The 18,155-nt window shown below is 37.6% G+C and overlaps 1 protein-coding gene across 2 annotated transcripts in view; it reads right to left on the bottom strand.

Moving 5' to 3' along the window:
* DMD (dystrophin) overlaps nt 1-18,155 on the bottom strand; it is a 1,939,482-nt gene that overhangs the window by 347,240 nt on the left and 1,574,087 nt on the right. For both annotated transcript variants that reach the window (XM_090265340.1, XM_090265335.1), the window contains 2 exons: nt 10,672-10,844; nt 874-1,030 (listed from right to left, as the gene is read on the bottom strand). In XM_090265340.1, coding sequence (XP_090121466.1) covers nt 874-1,030; nt 10,672-10,844 — 330 coding nt within the window. The remainder of the gene's footprint in view (nt 1-873; nt 1,031-10,671; nt 10,845-18,155) is intronic.

Below are 18,155 nucleotides of genomic sequence, written 5' to 3'. Positions count from 1 at the left end.
ACATCTGGCTACTGGGCACTTGAAATGCGGTTACTTTGAATTGAGTTGTCCTATAACTGTAACTTTTTATATTGATTATATGTTGACATGACAATAATCATTGTTCCATAGTTAAATGAGATGTAACCATTAGAGGAAAGTAGGTAAAATGTATAGGGAAACTCTTTGTCCTATTTCTGTAACTTACTGTGGATCTATAATTATTTGAAAACAAAAAGCGAAAAGAAGAGGGAGATTTAAGAGACAAGTTAACCAAATGCAATGTGTGAACCTTATTTCAATTCTTATTTAAACCAAACTCTCCCCCAAAACAAAACAAAAAAAACCTGTTAAACATTTAAGACATGTGTATGAAAAATAGAAATTTGAATACTGCCTGGATATTTGCTATGATAAAATTATTGATATTTTAAAAGTATTATAATAGTACTGTGGCTGTGTTTGAAGAGTAACCCTTCATATTTTAGAGATGCTTTCTCAAATACTTATGAATTAAGCGATCCATGCCTGAGATTTGCTTGAATATAATGGAAGGCAAGAAAGAGGTAGAGAAGTCAATGATTATGCATTGACAATTGTTGAAGCCTTGATGGATATTATTGTAGGATTCTGTCTGCTTTCGTATATTTTTAATATCTTACATAATAAAATATTTTTAAAAATAACCAAAAGGAATGGACAAGTTTTTAAAGATATTATTAATGCAGACATTTTTGCCATTTAAAATATAATGGCTTGGATTATTTATAATTGACCCTTTGACGAGAGGAGTAAAAAATTTTTTCTATTCAACTTAATTTTAATCAGAAGTATTTTAAAGATAATCAAGGAATGCTTCCTATGAGCAAGACACTAGGCTTAAAGATGTCTTACCCTGTGTACATCATTCTGCTTCTGAACTGCTGGAAAATCACCTCCAATAGGTGCCTGCCGGCTTAACTCATCATCTTTCAGCTGTAGCCACACTAGAAGTTCTTGAAGAGAAAGGTGCAGACGTTTCCACTGGTCAGAACTGGCTTCCAAATGTGATCTGAAAAACAGGAGCAAACTGTATCAGCATATCTAGAAGGATAATTGATGATTCTAACAATCCCATTAAGTAAGTAAGGTACATTGGTTGGTTAGTTCCAACGTATATAAACTTATTGTCAACTACATAGCAGTCCTCAATAATAATCTGGCTACTTGCTTTTGAGAGCCATGAAATGGGGGTATTTTGATGGCAATTTGAGGAAAGGTAGCATTTACCCATATACTTTCACATGCAGTATTCTGAGATTTTGGCATGAAATATACACGGCAATGGATTACCTTCCCATAGCATTGCAGTCAATGATTTTTAATGTTTCTGGTAGAAACAAAAAAATGGACCCAGTGACTAATATAAACCACTGTTTTCATGTGACTCATGTTAGTACTGGGATTCTTTCTGCTTTGAGAAAATGGAAAGGTCTCTCCCCACATTTTGACTTTTCCATTTCTACACCCTAGACAGCCTCTTCCATTGACTCCTTCCATCTGGCATCTGTTCTTTTCTGCTCATCTTCCCATATGCTTCTCCTTTTCCTCTACCCATCTTTACTCGTGTGCACCTGGGATTTGTTTTCACTAAGTTCCAACATTTTCCACTTTGTTTCCTTTGTGTAAAATGTACTGAGACAACAACTCATGTGGAAAACTAAAATCAGACATTTGTCTGCAAGCCTCCCCCAAACGTGAATAATTTAGACAAGAGACTGGTGTTCTTTCCCATCAACTGTATTTAGAACATGTTAATCAGTACAAGCCATTTAAGAAGACACAAATCAATGATCTGTGCTATAAAACCCACATTTCACTTGAGAATGAGAAGCTAAATTAATTAAATAAATCATAATCCAGAAAACAAAGAAGAAATGCGAAATCTTCACAAGGCTCTATCCTCAGGTAAATCGACAAGTATGCTGCATTACTCATATATTATCGCAATTAATAATTCATAAAAACTAATGCTGTCAGTAACATAAACATAATGCAGTCTCTAATGCTGCAAAGATAGAAATGTAAAGCAACCAAGTAGAACAACATTTCCCTTTGCTATTTGGTAATTTTGCCTGACATTTCAAATACAATTTTCCTGCTGGCCTTAGTCAAACAGAATCCCCAAACGGTAACTATGAACTGAAATGAAATTGTTCCAAACTCTCTGAAGCCTAATTTGATGACACATAAAAAGTGTTGAGAATGTGCAAATATAATGACCCACATGCTTAAATTTGAGGAACTTATACTTAAGAAAGTAATTGGGAAAGTATGCGAAGATATAGGCAGAAGATGTTATTTATAGCACCACTTATGATTGACACAAAGTAGAAACAACTTAAATATTCAATACTAGGGAGTTAGTTACATACATAATGGTGCATTCATACAAATATATGAATCCTACGCAGTGTTCAGTGCAATGACACCAGGGCAAATATTCATGAATATGGAGAAGTTCACCCTTTCAGCTGCTAAGTGAGAAAACAGGTTACAAAAATGTCCACCATCTATTCTTCTGAAACGTTTGAGTGTGTTTTTGTGTTTCTGTGCACATGCTGGACTGTGCATGAAAACATTCTGAAATGGCTAGTTTAATCCTCAGAGGTGGATTTAAAGGTGATTGAGTGTCAGAATATTTTCTATTCTGAACAAGATAAACATTGTATGCAGAAAAAATAAAGGCATTTCCATCAGAGAAATTAAATTGTTCGAGACTCTAAGGGCATTTATTATTTAATAAATAAACCATGAAATACCCCAAATACCATACATTAAATATAATAGTGCAGATTGCATATAGTACAGAGGTCAGTTCTTTTATGTTTCTGTTCCTTCCGTCATTTTCAGTTACCACTTTTCCATGATAAGCCCTGTGAGAATTCCCTATGCAAGATTTTAGCTGTTTAATAGCATATACTGTAATGACTAGTGGTTACAGGGATTCCCTGGGGTGTCTGGAATTGGCAACTTGGTCCCCTAAATGGTGAACGAAACTGTTGAGCAGGACATTTTGAAAGATAGGGAGAGTGAGGCGTAGTCTCGACATGGGAAAGCAGCAAATGGGAAATGAGACCTGGATTAAATAAATATTTCTTGAGTGCCTCTAAATCCCAATAAAGCATTGGGAGTAGGGAGAGGGGAAGGTAAGCGAGAATAGAAAGCTGCCTGATGCTTGGCCTCCCCCTACTTGGGAGAGGACATTAAATGCCCCTGAGGGAGGGGTCTAGAGGAGGATAAATGAGCAGGAGAGCTGGCTGCCTAGGGTAATGCCCCCGGCTGTTGCTTCTGTTTACATCCAGCAGTGCCACACCCTGTTCTAGGTTAAATGGTGCTGACTCCTTATGGGCACGTCAGTGAAACTCTTTTAAGTCAGGAAAAACAGAAAAAAAAATGGCTCTCAGACCCAGGGAATTCACCTCTAAAGGATCTAAGAGAGACTCCACAGTGTGAGATGGGAGGCTGTTAGGAGGCAGGCAGGCGGGACAGTCAAGGCAGTTACCAGAGGAGCAGAAGAAGGACCGGGACCACACATGACAAAAACCTCTACTGTGTCTGGGTGAGGGGATCTTATGCATCCCTAAGGTATGGAGTTAGGTAACATTTTGGAATGTTTGCTTATTTTAACCACATTATCAAAGGAGTGTTCCATTCTTTTCCTTGCTAAAGCATGAGAGTGAAAGGCAAGTGTGATATGAACACAAAAAACTTACGCAAAAGGCTTATAAAGAACAGAGGTCAAAGGGTTGGAGAGGGAAAAGTCTGTCAGATAACGGCTCCTGACTTACAGCAACATTTACAAAGATATCCGATCGGAAGCCATGGCCCTCAGACTTCAGTGTGCATAAGAAACATTTGAGGAGCTTGTGAAGTTTAAAGTACACATTCCTACGTTCCACCTTTAGCAGTTCTGTGCTTTTAACAAGAACCTTCACAGCTCAGCAGGTGAGCTCCAAGAGCATTCTTTGAGAAAGAATTTCTTAAGATATTTCCTATGCACCCTAAATATTATTTGTTGGTCGCCACAGGGCAAGGGTGGTATATGGGAACGACATGATTTTGAAGGAGATCTAAATGTAACAAAATGCTGAGAGCTCAGGAAACCTTTTCTTCGGCCACGCTAAGCTTGTAAAGTGTTTTCAAGGCACATTTCCCATGTATGTCTTGGAAGCAGCTGCCTTATTTCTCTTTCTCTTTTCAAGATCGTATGCCAAATATTTCTAAATAATTGCCAAATATTTCTAAATAATTGACTTATGTTTGTATCTGTAGTATTTCCTCCTGAAAATGGTTCCTTCTGTTTGTGATGGCTTTCTCCTGCTCCCCCTTTTATCCTAAGCTGTGAGGTCTGGAAGGGACCCTAAGAGGTTCTTCAACAGTCTTGTTTTGTAAATGTGGAAACTGAGATGCAAAGGTGTAAAGACAGCTGCTGGGCCACACAACTTGAACTGTCCCATTAAGACACAGGAAATAGCCCTGGCCTAAGTGGCTCAGTTGGTTAGCTGTCATGGGTTTTGTCCCCAGGTCAGGGCGTGAGGTGAAAGTCAATCAATAGGATCGATGTTTCCACATTTCTCTCCCTCTCTTACCCTCTCTAAAAGACACAGGAAATAGAAATTATAAACTTTTCTGAAATGAGAAAATCCTTAACCTTACTGATTTTTAACCAAATGTTTTGGATCCCTGAGCAAAAAAACGGCTTTCTACTAACTGGCAGATGCACTTACCCCTATCTACTTAATGGAAAATAACAGAGGAGATTTGAAGAGGCACTTAGCTTCTATATGTTTTCTATTAATCTTGATTAGTGAAGACAAGAGCTTAGGGGCTACTAGCTTTTACCAGGCAAGTGCTGATCTTTACTAAGATAATTTCTACAATTTGTAAGGCTTCGGTAAAATGTGGAACCTTTAGGTGTGTTGGGATATACTGCTTGGTCTTTAAGGAACTCTTCAGCATCGGGACTCTAAGAATTATAGGGGCTGCTAAAGCGATTGTTATTTCTCTAGACATAGACATTTCCAGTGTGATTTAGTTGATGCCTAGTTTGAAATCCTTAATAAAACTTTCCTCTGGAAGGCATGTATTCTTAAAGCAAAATGTGTTCTATTGAATTCATTTTTCACTTTGACTTCCTTTATAAAACTAATGATATATCCCTGTATATCTTTGGTACCCTTGTGTAATGAGCTAGCACTTTAGCATACAGAAAGAAAAGGTAAGAATGCAGACATAATAAAGAACCACAATACAGTGGGAGAGATGGGATTTTAAATAAAAAGAAAGTGAAGCTCAAAGAGAAATAAACATTTCTTTTTCCAGATGGGCCATGAACTCCAACTTTCAAACGTAATCAACATTCTGAGAATAAGAGAAAGGTCAGAGATACTCAATGTCCAAGTTGCATTTTTCTCTCAAAGGTTGAAAGACTCTGCCTCCTTTTGCTCTTCCTTTGTTCTCCATTAGAGAAAAACTTCAAACTATTCTCACTTCTAATACCAAGCAGTCCTTTGGAGATTTATCGCTGCTGTAGACTATATAATGTTGGTGTTCTAGCCTCTCAAATTAATGCTCAAAATTTCATAAAAGTTATTATTTGTTTATAGAATTTACAAATTTTTCCTAAGTATAAAAATCTCACAGAAGGTAAATTTTGCTGAAATTATACTGACAACACAGACAACTCTCACAGTTAATGGTATAAACGATAATCTGGAAAAAATCTGTTGGTAGATTACATTGAAACCTTGATACATATTTCTTATGTAAAAAATTCACTGACCTCTTCTCAAATTATTAATATTTTCAAAATTAAAATGTAAGGTTTGTGGATATAGAATATTTTAGAATGAGAAACACTTTCTTTGACTAGTCACCGCCCATTTGTTAGATTATGTCATCAGTAACTATGTGCATGTATGTGTACGCATGTATGTGTGCATGCATGTATGTATAAATGTAAGTACAAACTTTCACTCTATTTTTCTCCCACTTAAATCAGTTAACATTTCCTTTTGTTTGACACTCAACTATCAGTGAGTATTCCTCTCATTATAGCTCTTGCACATAATACATGTGGACAAAATACATGTAGATCAAATGGCATATATTGAGCTTGAACTACATTATGAGATAGTACTCTATAATTTCAATTAAAGTATTTTTTCTTCCTCAAAGACATTGTATTTACTTGTCCTTTTACCATATCTTTTAAACTAATCAGCTTCATCTAAACATTAAAAAACCAAGGTGGAAAAGTTCAATAATAAGCTTAGGTTCATCAAGAGGGATTGGAGAATTAAAAGTAACAGAGCTGAAGAATGGCAAGGAAGGTGAATGGACCACCCATGTTTCTGGCCAAACAGTCTCATTTCAGTGAGGGAGAAAATGGAAGTCTGAACCTTGAGCTCAAGATTATACACTAAGTATTGTAGATAGTAAGAGAGCTGGAAGAGAAATTAGATTGCCTAACTGCTGGTCAAGGACTCGTTCTGCTCTGCCTCCCTGACTCATTTAAAGCTCGGGATGTTTGTAGTTATCTATTTAGCTGGAGGCAGCAGGTATAGCCCTATGAAACAACTCCTGAATACTTAAAGGGATCTGCTGTCCTGTGTCAATGAGACTGGTATAGGGAAGATCTGGTGAAGGAACTGTCAGAGAGGAAAATAATCATTATGCTATTTGAGTCAAAATGTGGAGAATGAGAGGAGAGATGGTGTTCCAAGGGCGAGGATCAGCAAAGGTATATACTCATTTGGGAGAGTTAGAAAGCCCTGGTGAGCAGGGAATGGGGTAAGAAAGCAGAATCTTCATTGTTCAGAGAATTTGCATTGGAGGGTAACTGCATTGCTGCTTGGTGAGGAAGGAACCGGGAGACGTGGCAAGCACAGAAAAAGGATGGGTAGGCAGGGTCTGATTAAGCATAGTTGGTAGAGAGTAAAAGGTTTGCTAGATCCTAGTGAGAGTGGTGATTTTCTTTTGTCTGTTTTGTTCATTCTTGTATCCTCAGTGCCTAGAAAAGTGCCTAGTACATAGTAAACAGTAAATATTTGTTGAATGAACAGATAAATGAATGACCAACTAAAATACTGGCCCCAACAGGACTGATGTTCTTGACCAAATGGAAAATATGACAGAAACAATATCCCAGGAAGAATATTTTTGCAAGTGTGTAATGGACGGTCTCAATGTGTAAAGGAACAGAGACAAATCTACTAATATGAAATGACATGATGAAGACCTGAATAAGAATCATAATCACAGGATGAAAAAAGACACAGGGCGGAAGGAAAAGAAATGAAGGGGAAAAAACTTAGTATGGGCCTGGATCTGGAAGCACAAGGATACCTTTTATGTGTCAGTGGAACTCAAAGGAAAACTTCAAAATCATTTGCATTCAAACTCAAATTATTTTTCAGTATAATGGAAATCCTGTGAAATCAAGCACTAATGTTTTTGTATTTTGAAATACACAACTGGCTTCAGAATTCCTTATAAAACAATGAACCAACTGTAAATTTTTAGTATATTATGTTATAGCTTGGGCAAACAAAATGCTGTTTTTCCAGGGTATCTTTGGAACTATTTAAATTTATTTATTTGTTTGTTTATTTATTTATTTATTTAATAGTGTGGGAGGGAGGGAGAGATATAGATAGATAAGAGATTTGTTCCACTTATTCATCCATTCATTGATTGATTCTTGTATGTGCCCTGACTGGGCATCAGACCCACAACCTTAGTGTATTGGGACAATGCTCCAACTAATTGAGCTACATGGTTAGGGCTGGAACTGTTTTTTAATTGTGGTGACCTTTCACTAAAAAATAATGCTGATGGAGAAACTGACTAGATTCACGATGCAAGCTTATAAGTATCATTAATGGTTCTATATCTTAATCTTCCAGTGTTATCTACCCTATTTCATAGCCATTGTAAATTACTACCTCTACTGTGTGCTTCTCTCAAATGCACCCTGCCATTCTGTATGGATTGACTGACTGATGCCCTTATTTCAACCAAGTGTGAATTGCCGTGATGTAAAGAATTATTCCTTTGCTTTTTATAAATGATCATTTATACCACATCTTGTATTATTAGAGAGGCGTATTAAAAAGCCAAAACCATTGACTGGAATATTTAAATTCTAGTATTTTCAGCACCTCAGATAAACTGAGGTAACTGTTTTTTACTTGATTAATGATGGTAAGAATTAAACTGCGGTAGCAGGCATATGGAGAATTGCTGAGAACGAAGAGCCCATATTTTGACTGACATGCTGTTTGCCACTTTCAACTCTCCTTTTATTTCATCAAGTTCACATGAAGGAGAGAAAAGACACTGAGTGACGTTCAGGACAGTTATAGTACTTTTCTTTTTCTGTCCCGTGGAAAAGCATAACTTTTTCTTCTTTCTGTGCCAGTATCTTTTCCATCTCACAAGTTTTATTCCTTTTTAACGACAACGTTAGAAAAGTGGCCTTTGTCATTACATATAGTAACTTATCTTAGAGTTTAAGATGTAGAAAGAGAATAGTCTCCCTATCTATGAAAATGCCACTGCCCACTGTCGCCCCCAACTCCTCTCCAGCACATCGATACCAAACTCATGGACCAAAGAGGGGGATGCAGACAAATGTCTTGCAAGATGGGGTGCAAACATGGGTGGGGAAGATCTTGTAAAAAAATAAAAGTAAATCCTTTTCTAGTCCTAGAAATCTGCTTCTCTATTTTAGTCCTTCACTTATTATGTACGTACGTGTTAAAGATTGGTGAGTCTTACCTTTTCCTTCTTTCTTTATACTCTATGGTATAATATCATGGGTAAGCACTCACACTCTGGAGCCAGACTCCTTGTGTTCAGATCTTGGACCTGTCACTCACTAAGTGACCTTGGAAAAGTTATTTAGCCTCTCTCTGCCTGACTTTCTTCAAATGTAAAGAGAGTATAATAATAGAATCAATCTTTTAGGGCTGCCGGGAGCATTAAATGGGTCAATAAATATAAAGTGCCCAAGACATGGCATGGTATGAGATGTATCATATTTTAGTTCCTATTCTTGTTACTATTATTATTTCATATTCAGCGCAGATTCTTGTGAGTGTTTTTGAATTAACAAGTTTCAGTCATATTTTTCCTCATCATGGAAGTAAATATTTCATATGTCAATATTTGGACAATTTAGAACTATAAAGAAGAAAAATCTTCCTTCTGTAATCTTATGGCCTAGAGGTAGCAAGCGCTCCCTTTCTTTCGTGCGTTCCTTCATAATTATTATGAAGTCCATTTGCCCTCTTCTACATTCCTCCACTACCGCAGAAGAAAGCACTGGATATTTTAATAAAAAGACGTGAATTAGAAAAGCAACCGGTTAGCAAGCAGGAAGCCTGCCATCCACTCCCTGTACTTCCGGTCATTTCGGGGACACTGGGCATTTTACCTACTATATCTGTTCTTTGTCCCCAACACTGAACTATGGTAAAACGAGTATAGCAAGAGTTTCACTCTGCCCTCTGTACAACACTGCTGAGATACAGCCATTAGCTACTCAAGAGGAACCTGCTACGCAGGAAGGACTCAAGCACAGAATAGGTGCGCATAGACTAGCTAAAGGCTTAGTCTACAGAGGATGTGGTAACAAAATCTGAAAGAAAGCAAAGGACAGGAAGTTGCTATAATCTCTCCTTAGCTGTGGGGAGGTCTCCTCTAAACTGTTAATTATAATGCGTTATGGCATTTAAAAAATGTCTTCTGTTAGGTGAAGAGAGTGCATGGGACATTTACATTTCCTCTTCAGTGCTTTGGCCCAGAAGTGACGAATCTGCTTATACTGTTTAACAGGACTAATCAAATGGCTCTGTGTAACTTCAAGGAGGCAGATAAATGAAAGGTAGCATGTGGAATATTTGGTGAGCATTACCCTCTTTGTAAAAAGATCAGACAATTTGGGGGAATTATGTAAGGCTAGTTGCCTTACCAGATACTGAGAGTAGGAAGCTACAGGACTAGCACCAGTTAGCAGCAATAAAATCCTGAAAATAGACCCAAAGGTGTAAGGAAAATTCATATCTGAAAGGAAAAAAACCTATTAAAATCCAATGTGGTAAAGATGTTGTAGTACAGTGGGAAAAAAATTGTGTTTTTATTAAATGGCGTTGGATGATTTGCTACCCACTACGCTGTGCATCTGAAGCTAATACAGTATAATATTAAGTGTAAACTGTAATTGAAAAATAAAAAAGAATGTTCTCTGTTATGCATTTAGAATAATGCCAAAGAAAGAATTCCATGTAAACAAACCTGTAATTTTAACACTTTTTTGCATAACCCTGTAATAAACCAAGAAAGAACTCTATGAAATTAGGATAGCTGTATTCCTCATTTAAATTCACTCTAATGTCTTAATATGCATCTCTCCCGTGGTTATAAAACATCACCACATTAATCTAATCTGAACCCTCAAGTATCATCTCCATACCAAGCAAATGAATGATTCATTTATTCAAAATAAAATGAATCATTCTGAAATTGGGTAATTTACATAAACATATGAGATATTAGCTACTTGTGCTAGGAAAATGAGAAAAATGTTGCCATTTTAACTCATTTCTGGCTTTTTTTTTTTTTTTTTTGCCCCTGATCTTTTCCTACCTAATGTTAAGAGACTTTTTCCGCAGCTCACTCCACTTGAAGTTCATGTTATCCAAACGTCTTTGTAACCGGACTGCATCCTCAGAACCTTCCAGGGATCTCAGGATTTTTTGGCCATTTTCATCCAGGTTGTGATAGATATCAGTGTGAGCTTCGATTTCTCCTTGGAGGTCCTATAGGACATCAGAGAGAAAAACACACACAGAATTAAAAAAAAAACAGAAGAGACCAGCTACAAATATAAATTTGGAGAACTTAAAAACAAAACAAAACTAGTAGTTCCCAAAACATCGGGCCAACTAACAAAAAGATGCACTTCCTAGTCACTTTTCTTGATGTGTTGTCTCTTCGTGTTATTCTGTAGATTGAAAACGGGCATCTTATTAGGTATATAATACATTTATTTCTTGTTTCTATGAATGGAAACATAATCATTTATAACTTCATAAATGTCCTAAGTTGTATTTCCTAGTCCGTGAACAGGACATATTGTTTTATGGAAGTGATACGAAATAAAATCCCATGTTAAAGTTCACCCCAATACCAATCATTTCGTTACACTACGGGTCAAACCATATTTTCCACACACAGAGTAATCGGTAGAGTTGACTACAGAAGCATGGAGAGGCTAATAAACCAAGCTGTACTCGGGCCACAGCACCAGCCCAATAACAGGATTCTAGCACAGGAGAGCATCTTCTTGGCAGCATGCATTCAGTTCACCTTGGTAGTACAGCATCATGCATTCATGACAGCATCATACATGTTATTTGTACAACTTCCTATTTGCTATACCATCGTATTTTTAGGCTTGACAGGTGGAAAGTCCAGAGCACCTTCACAAGGGCTGTGGTACGACATGCAGTCAACCTCATTTGTATATACACAGATCAAGAAAATTATCATAGTATAAGAATCTGACCTTTACATGGTATGTCTTCCTGTGTAACATTTTCAGCTTGAACCGGGGACTACAGCACGGATCCTGTTGCATAGCAATCCTGAGAAAACCCGGCGACTGAAGAGCCCTGCTTTAAAATGCCAACTTTGCTTACATTCTGTTGACAGAATGAATTTCGGAGCACAGGCCTCACCAGTCAATAATCATAAACAGCCACTTTGTACTCCCCACTAACCGGTAGCCGGGCCTGTGGATGTGGGCGGGACCTCAAAGAGAGGAGGCCTGGAATATGCAGCTGACAGTTTATATTAAACAGCCAACTTTTCTTATCATTTTGCCATTATAAGCCAGAGACATTATAAATTCATCTTATATATGTGTCTCCCTCCTTGTTCCCAGCAGAACAGTCCAAGCCAAAAGAACATTCCTCAGAGAGCTGCCGGGTAGCAGCATTCCTTTCTGCCTACACAATGAATGAAGGCTTTGTACATTATCTGACTGGCTTTTGGAGAATTGTATGCTTCTGTTCAACAAGTTTAAAAATTCATTCTGAAGCGCCGAACAATCGGATTGACCTGTGTAACTAGAAAAGTTTTTTTTTCTGTCTTTCTAAAATTGAATTAAATTACTTTTCTAAATAAGGAGGGGGAGGGTGGCAGCAATAACATATTAGAAAGTCTGAAGAACTGGCCTGTGTTTTCAGTCATAGGCTCTTAGATGCAGAATTTTGAATGTTGCAGAAGTAACGTAGATGGACAATGAATGTCTCCTGTCATTGTTTTTGGCAGCCGAAGTATCCCTGATGGGCTCTAGAGAGAATTCTGTCCCATTTCCTTTGACTGGAAGAGAGGAGGGGGAATAATGGATGGGACCACATCCAGAATTGAAAGAAGGGAAATACTAAAACAAAGTAGTATCTATCTCTAGTCCATCAAAATCTGTGTTCTGGAAGGAAATAACCTGATTTTGAAACTAGCCAGTGTAGTGGGAAACTGGCGTTGGGTTTCTTGAGGAAATGGAGTTTAATCAAACATACATCCATGTCCACATTTATGCACCTCCATGGGAAAACATATCCTGCTGAATTTGCTGCTTCTTCAGCACAAAAGTGAGGCTAACGTACCTAAATGATGCAAGAAACGAAAAACCAAACAGATCCAAATTAGCCAGATAATTCCACTTCTCTCTTTGACTTTCCTTTCCTGCTTGTTGTATTTGATTTGTACACTACTTCAAACTTTGCTTCAGAGTATACACTTAGAAAATGAAAACCAAACCTTTAGTTGTTTGAGAAAATAAGATATTTTGACTAACGCAATCAGCTCTTTATACAAACACACATATAAATGATCGTACATACACATTTTCACAGCCTGCATTTACAGCACAGACCCACAGTCCATTGGCAGTTCCTGAAGGTTATATACATCAGGAAGTCCTCTGCACCTTGTTGAATATATAAGAGGTCTTCCGAAGCATAAACAGGATGTTGACTCATGAATTTGCTAACTTTCCTCTTTGCCATTTACATTACACTGCATATAAATATCTTTGTTGTATCCTTAAACAGAAATGAATCTAAAAATCAATACGCCAGTATTTCTTGAGGACCGACTATTTGTCTTGTCTTAGCACTGTGGAAGATAGAAGAGGAATGCAAGAGACAGTTCAGTCTTTACTTCTCCTAAACTCTAGTTTGCACATTTTATTTAACTTATTCATATTACTAACTGTCCATGAGAATTTCTGGACAAAACCTCATAGATACTGGGATAGAAACTTTGCTTGAACATCCAGAAGTGGCTGAAGGAAAAGTCTTAGCATTGGCATTAAGGAAACTTCCTCAGTATTATTATTAACTTGGTATTACTTCCCTAAGCCATGATGGTGGCTTAGAGCAACAAATGCCACATGTACATGGTACAGTGCTTTATAGTTTACAAAGCACTTACTTATTCTTCTTCCTGGCCCCGCAAAGTATGTAACGTTTTCTCTGTTTTACGGATGAGAGCACTGAGGCTCAGAGACATTTAACTGACTTGCCTAAAGTCATCTATCTTGTAAGTGACAGAAATGGGCAATGGGTTCGGTACTTCTGACGCTAGAAGGTCTCGCGCTGTCTCCGCCACCCCATTTGCCAGAAGCCTTGCTTGTAATAGATTTCAGTCGCTGAAGCTGAACTAGGCTACTACTAACGAGGCGGTAAAAACACATTGCTAAGGGAAGAGCACGTAGAAAGACAGTATTACTGATGTTGATGAAAATTTTTCCCCAAATGGATTGACTTCTTCTGAATGGAAAACGGAATTGTGATTACCTTTTTTTTTCACTTCTCATTTGGAAATTAACCATCCAGGACCACCTGTGAGCAAAAATGGTTTGCGCTGCAAAGGTCTCCTTACTACAAAATACCCCTGCTGCCAGAAACCGAAATTCGCCCACTGGTAATTTATTCCTTTGTCTGTAAGAGCCACGTGAACATTATGCTACGTAATGACTTGACACATCAGTATCAACAGGAGTTCGGCCATGTTCCTTTGGGATGGCAGGCTGGCAAGCAATCTGGCAAGCTATAGGAAGGAATAAGGGAGATTGCTCAAAACTGGAGGCGAGTATCGGTGAGGAACACAAAGCTTCTTTAAAAAGGGTGCCATGTGCTAGTGGAGGTTTTTCAGGACAAGTAGGTGCCACAAATCCTAGGTGGGAGGGGTCAACCGCAGATAAGATAGGAAGGAAAACACATTTGCATAAAACGACTATGGTGGCCTTTATCTTAAGATTAACCTTAGACTCAGGGGCCACAGAAAAGCGGGGGGTTGGTGCAGAGTTTCAAGTGGAGTTCTCAGAGGATAGTTATTATGGGAAAAAAGTAATTTTTACAGGTATTTGAAAGTAGTGTGGATGGAAAAAACAAAGGGAGTTCTATGGAACATAACCTCACTGGGGGATCTAATCATAAATTCCCAACAGGGCTGGTCTTGGTGGGTAGTCACACTGCAGGCATATAACTTATTTACTAAAAGGATATCTTTGCCTTAAGCAAGCCCTATCCGTTGTTCCTGTGTACCTAGGTTAACACACCTTTGAAATGCCTCTTTTCAAATCCTCCCTTCTAGTAATGACCACCCTTCTTTCTGAGGTAGACCACCCTCAAGAGAGCATATAATCATGTTAACTATTTTGTAATCCCTGGTTTGCTTTCTGCCACCTTCAGGTCATCTTCTGTACACCCCCATCTTAATCTCAAATGCATAAAAGAAATGGCAGATTTTTAGTCTCTGGAGCATTTGAGATCTTGCTCCCTGGCATATGTCGTCAGTCTGGCTCAAATAAACTTTTATATAAATTCTCTACACGTTTGGTCATTTCTCACGTTGACAGTAGTGTTATTTCACTTCTGATGTAACTGGAAAAGGCCACTCCAGCCTTAGTCACTATATTCGATGTACATTATCTAATTTTTCTCTTCTTTTTGTGACTGTATTCTTTAGAAAGAATAACTAATGAACAGGAAAAAAAAGTATGGGTTACATAACAGCAGAAACAATAGCAGTAGCATATGAAACACTGTACACCAGATACTGTCCAAAGCACTGTATGTACATGAGTTCATTTAATGCTCTCAGTAACCCTCAAGGATAGGTATTATTATTATTTTCTCTTAACATATAAGAGAATGACATTACAGAAAGGCTAAGTGCCCAAAGTCACACAGCTAATAAACCACATGGTTAGATGTTGAACCCAGGCTGTTAAGATTCCAGGGACTGTGCTCTAACCACTAGGCATACTACCTCTGAGTTTTTTCCTATTAAGTAAAATTTTTTTCCCATTAACTTCTCTTATTAATACTCCTGCTTAAATTTCAGTGAAACTAGCACTGCTAATAGACAATACAGAAAAACATTTTCACTACTCAAAGAGTAATTTCATGGTTTTAATATGGAGACTGTTAAATAGATGTGAGGCAGTGGGCAGAGATATATACAACAAGAGAGAACAGAAAATAATTGAGAAAATAGGTACAAGTGGAAAAATGCTCTGTAGCCCTTCATCCCAAAAGAAACACGTAGCCTAAAGTTCTTTTTGAGAGAGGTGGTTGGGGAGAGAGAGAAATTTGTTGTTCCACCCATTTATGCATTCATTGGTTGACTATGGATGTGCCCTAATCAGGGATAGAACCCACAACCTTGGTGTTTCAGGACAATTCTCCAACCAACTGAGCTACCTGGCCATGGCATAAAGTTCTATACAATTATGGAGCAAATTTCAGCTGTGAATATCAAGAACGTTCAGATATGAGGCAACTAATAGGTTCACAGTGTAGTTGTTTTAGGAGTAGTGGGTATACTGTTCCCTGCAGAGCTTTTTCAAATCTCACATTTCCTTCTTTTCTAAGTCTAGCCTATTTCTGTCCTAGGTCCCCTTTCCCAGGGAAAACTAATGGAAAAGTGTAGTTAAATAGACATAGTTTGAGTCTCCCCTTTCTCTTTCCCTGATTAGCTGCACAAGTTTAAAAACTCTTTGATCTCTTTGGCTTCACTAAATATTAAATAATAACATCTACATGCTGTGTTGTTTTGAACATTACCTGCAATAATTCTTATAAAATACCATGAACAGCATCTAGAACACAACAGGCCTTTAATAAGTAATAGCTAATGTAAGGGTTTTTGTTATAAGAGAATTCATGTGGAAATCAAATAGTAAAAACAGACTTCATGAAGTGAAAGGCTTTGCTTTGAGCCTTGATGGATCCATAGGACTGAGAGATGGAGGGACGAGGGTGTTCCAAGTGGGAAGAACAGCATGGAAATGGCTGAACGGTGGGAATAAGTTGGGTTTATGAGCAGGGACGGCGAGTTGTACAACCTGATTGAGGTGGGTGAAGAGCATTAGGGAGACTTGGTAGAACATAGTCCTGGCCCTTAAATTAAGTTGGATAAAACTCTTCTTTTAGGAAGCCACTAAGAATAAAAGTTTATAAAGAAAAGTAAAGGACAAATTCTAGGTTATTAAATATTTAATGTGTACCATCTTATTTGACAAGTAGAATGATCCTTGGTATCCATAAATAATAGGAAAACTGGGGAAGAATATGAAAAGTTACAAAACTTTTTTTATAAGAAAAATAGAGAAGAGAGATACCAGGAATGAGTGCTACGCTTTTCTTTTATTTTTCAAACAAATAGTAATGCTACTCTTCTAAAACATCACAGATAATAGCAGCATGTTTTATCTGTATATATTTTTTCCTGTATATATAGAATTCTGTGTCTTCAAAAAAGAACGTAGCAAACAATAACCTCCCTACTTGGAACATAGCTGAGAAGCAACAAAATGAAACAAACAAAAAGATATATAAGGAATAAAAAGAAGTAACCAAATTTCTCTAAAAATTCACTATAGACACACCCTCTGTAATATTTTTTGAAAGCAGTACTATATGAACAATAAGGGCATCAGTTCCTTTCTACTGATAATTTTTACTTAATTTGAATAAGCTGGATAAGAAAAAAAAAGTGATGATCTGATTTCCAAGAACTTAAAAGGTCTGACACAGAATATCCAAAATAGGAAAGAAATTTTCCTTGAGGGCTAAACAGACAGTGGCAAGAAGTGACACCTGACAGAGAACCAGAAAGGCATAAAAGGAGCCTCGTGTGCACATAGTTGGACACACAGTGTGGAAATGAACAGCCCTACATATATTATTAGCCCTTGAAGTCATCACCTAGTTTCAAAGTGAAGCAAAATAATGTTAATTATGATGATCCTGAATTAGCCAGAAAAAGCAGATTTATGTTAAGTAAACTCTATTTACAAAGAAAGCAGTGTATGTAAAACTCTTAAAATAAATTTATCCAATGTAGTGACTCTGAAAAGGTGCTGCTGCTTTAAAGAAGTTAAACCAAACAAAAGCAAACATACATGTCAAACTCCCTTAACTTGGCTATCCAAAATGACTTGCTAGCCAAGTGCTCTAAATACTCGGGGTTTGGGAGTACATACACACACGCTCCATTATGAGAACAGAAATTGAGAGTAAATCTTTAGAAATGTTTATAGCCACCTATAAAAAGTATGGGCATTTTGCGGGTCTGTTTTTTATAATTTTTGAAAAGTAATTCATTTTTATTGCATGTTACAAGAGTATCAGTCTGTTATGGGTCGGAAATTAAAACTAGCGAAATAAACCAGAATTATCCTCCTGGATGGATTTTTTTTTTTCCAGAAGCACCCATATAAAGGAATTGGACCCACCATCCTGACTTTATAAGGACTCTGCTCCAACCACCAGAGGTTCCTAACTTGTTTAGGAAATGCAGTTGGGTACAGACTCACAGTGGGTATGCCTGCTCCCCCCCCACCCCCGATTCTATGTGTGGCCATTGCAATACTCTTAAATGCAGAAGAGTTGTCATCCCAAGAGAAACAAGAGTTAATTTGAGGACTGCCATTTGGCTTGAAGCCTGTTTGCTCTAGGTAGGTAAGGAGAGTGCTTTCAGGTCCACTGAATCGCAATGCATCTTAAGCGAACAGCTATGGATTTAGGAGGCCATAGGCTTTGCTTTAAAGATGG

Source organism: Furipterus horrens, unplaced genomic scaffold (genome assembly GCF_987537825.1).
Source record: "Furipterus horrens unplaced genomic scaffold, mFurHor1.1.pri manual_scaffold_17, whole genome shotgun sequence".
NCBI classification, from domain to species: domain Eukaryota; kingdom Metazoa; phylum Chordata; class Mammalia; order Chiroptera; family Furipteridae; genus Furipterus; species Furipterus horrens.
Note: the sequence above shows the minus strand (reverse complement) of the source record. Positions and strands in the feature narration are given on the sequence as shown.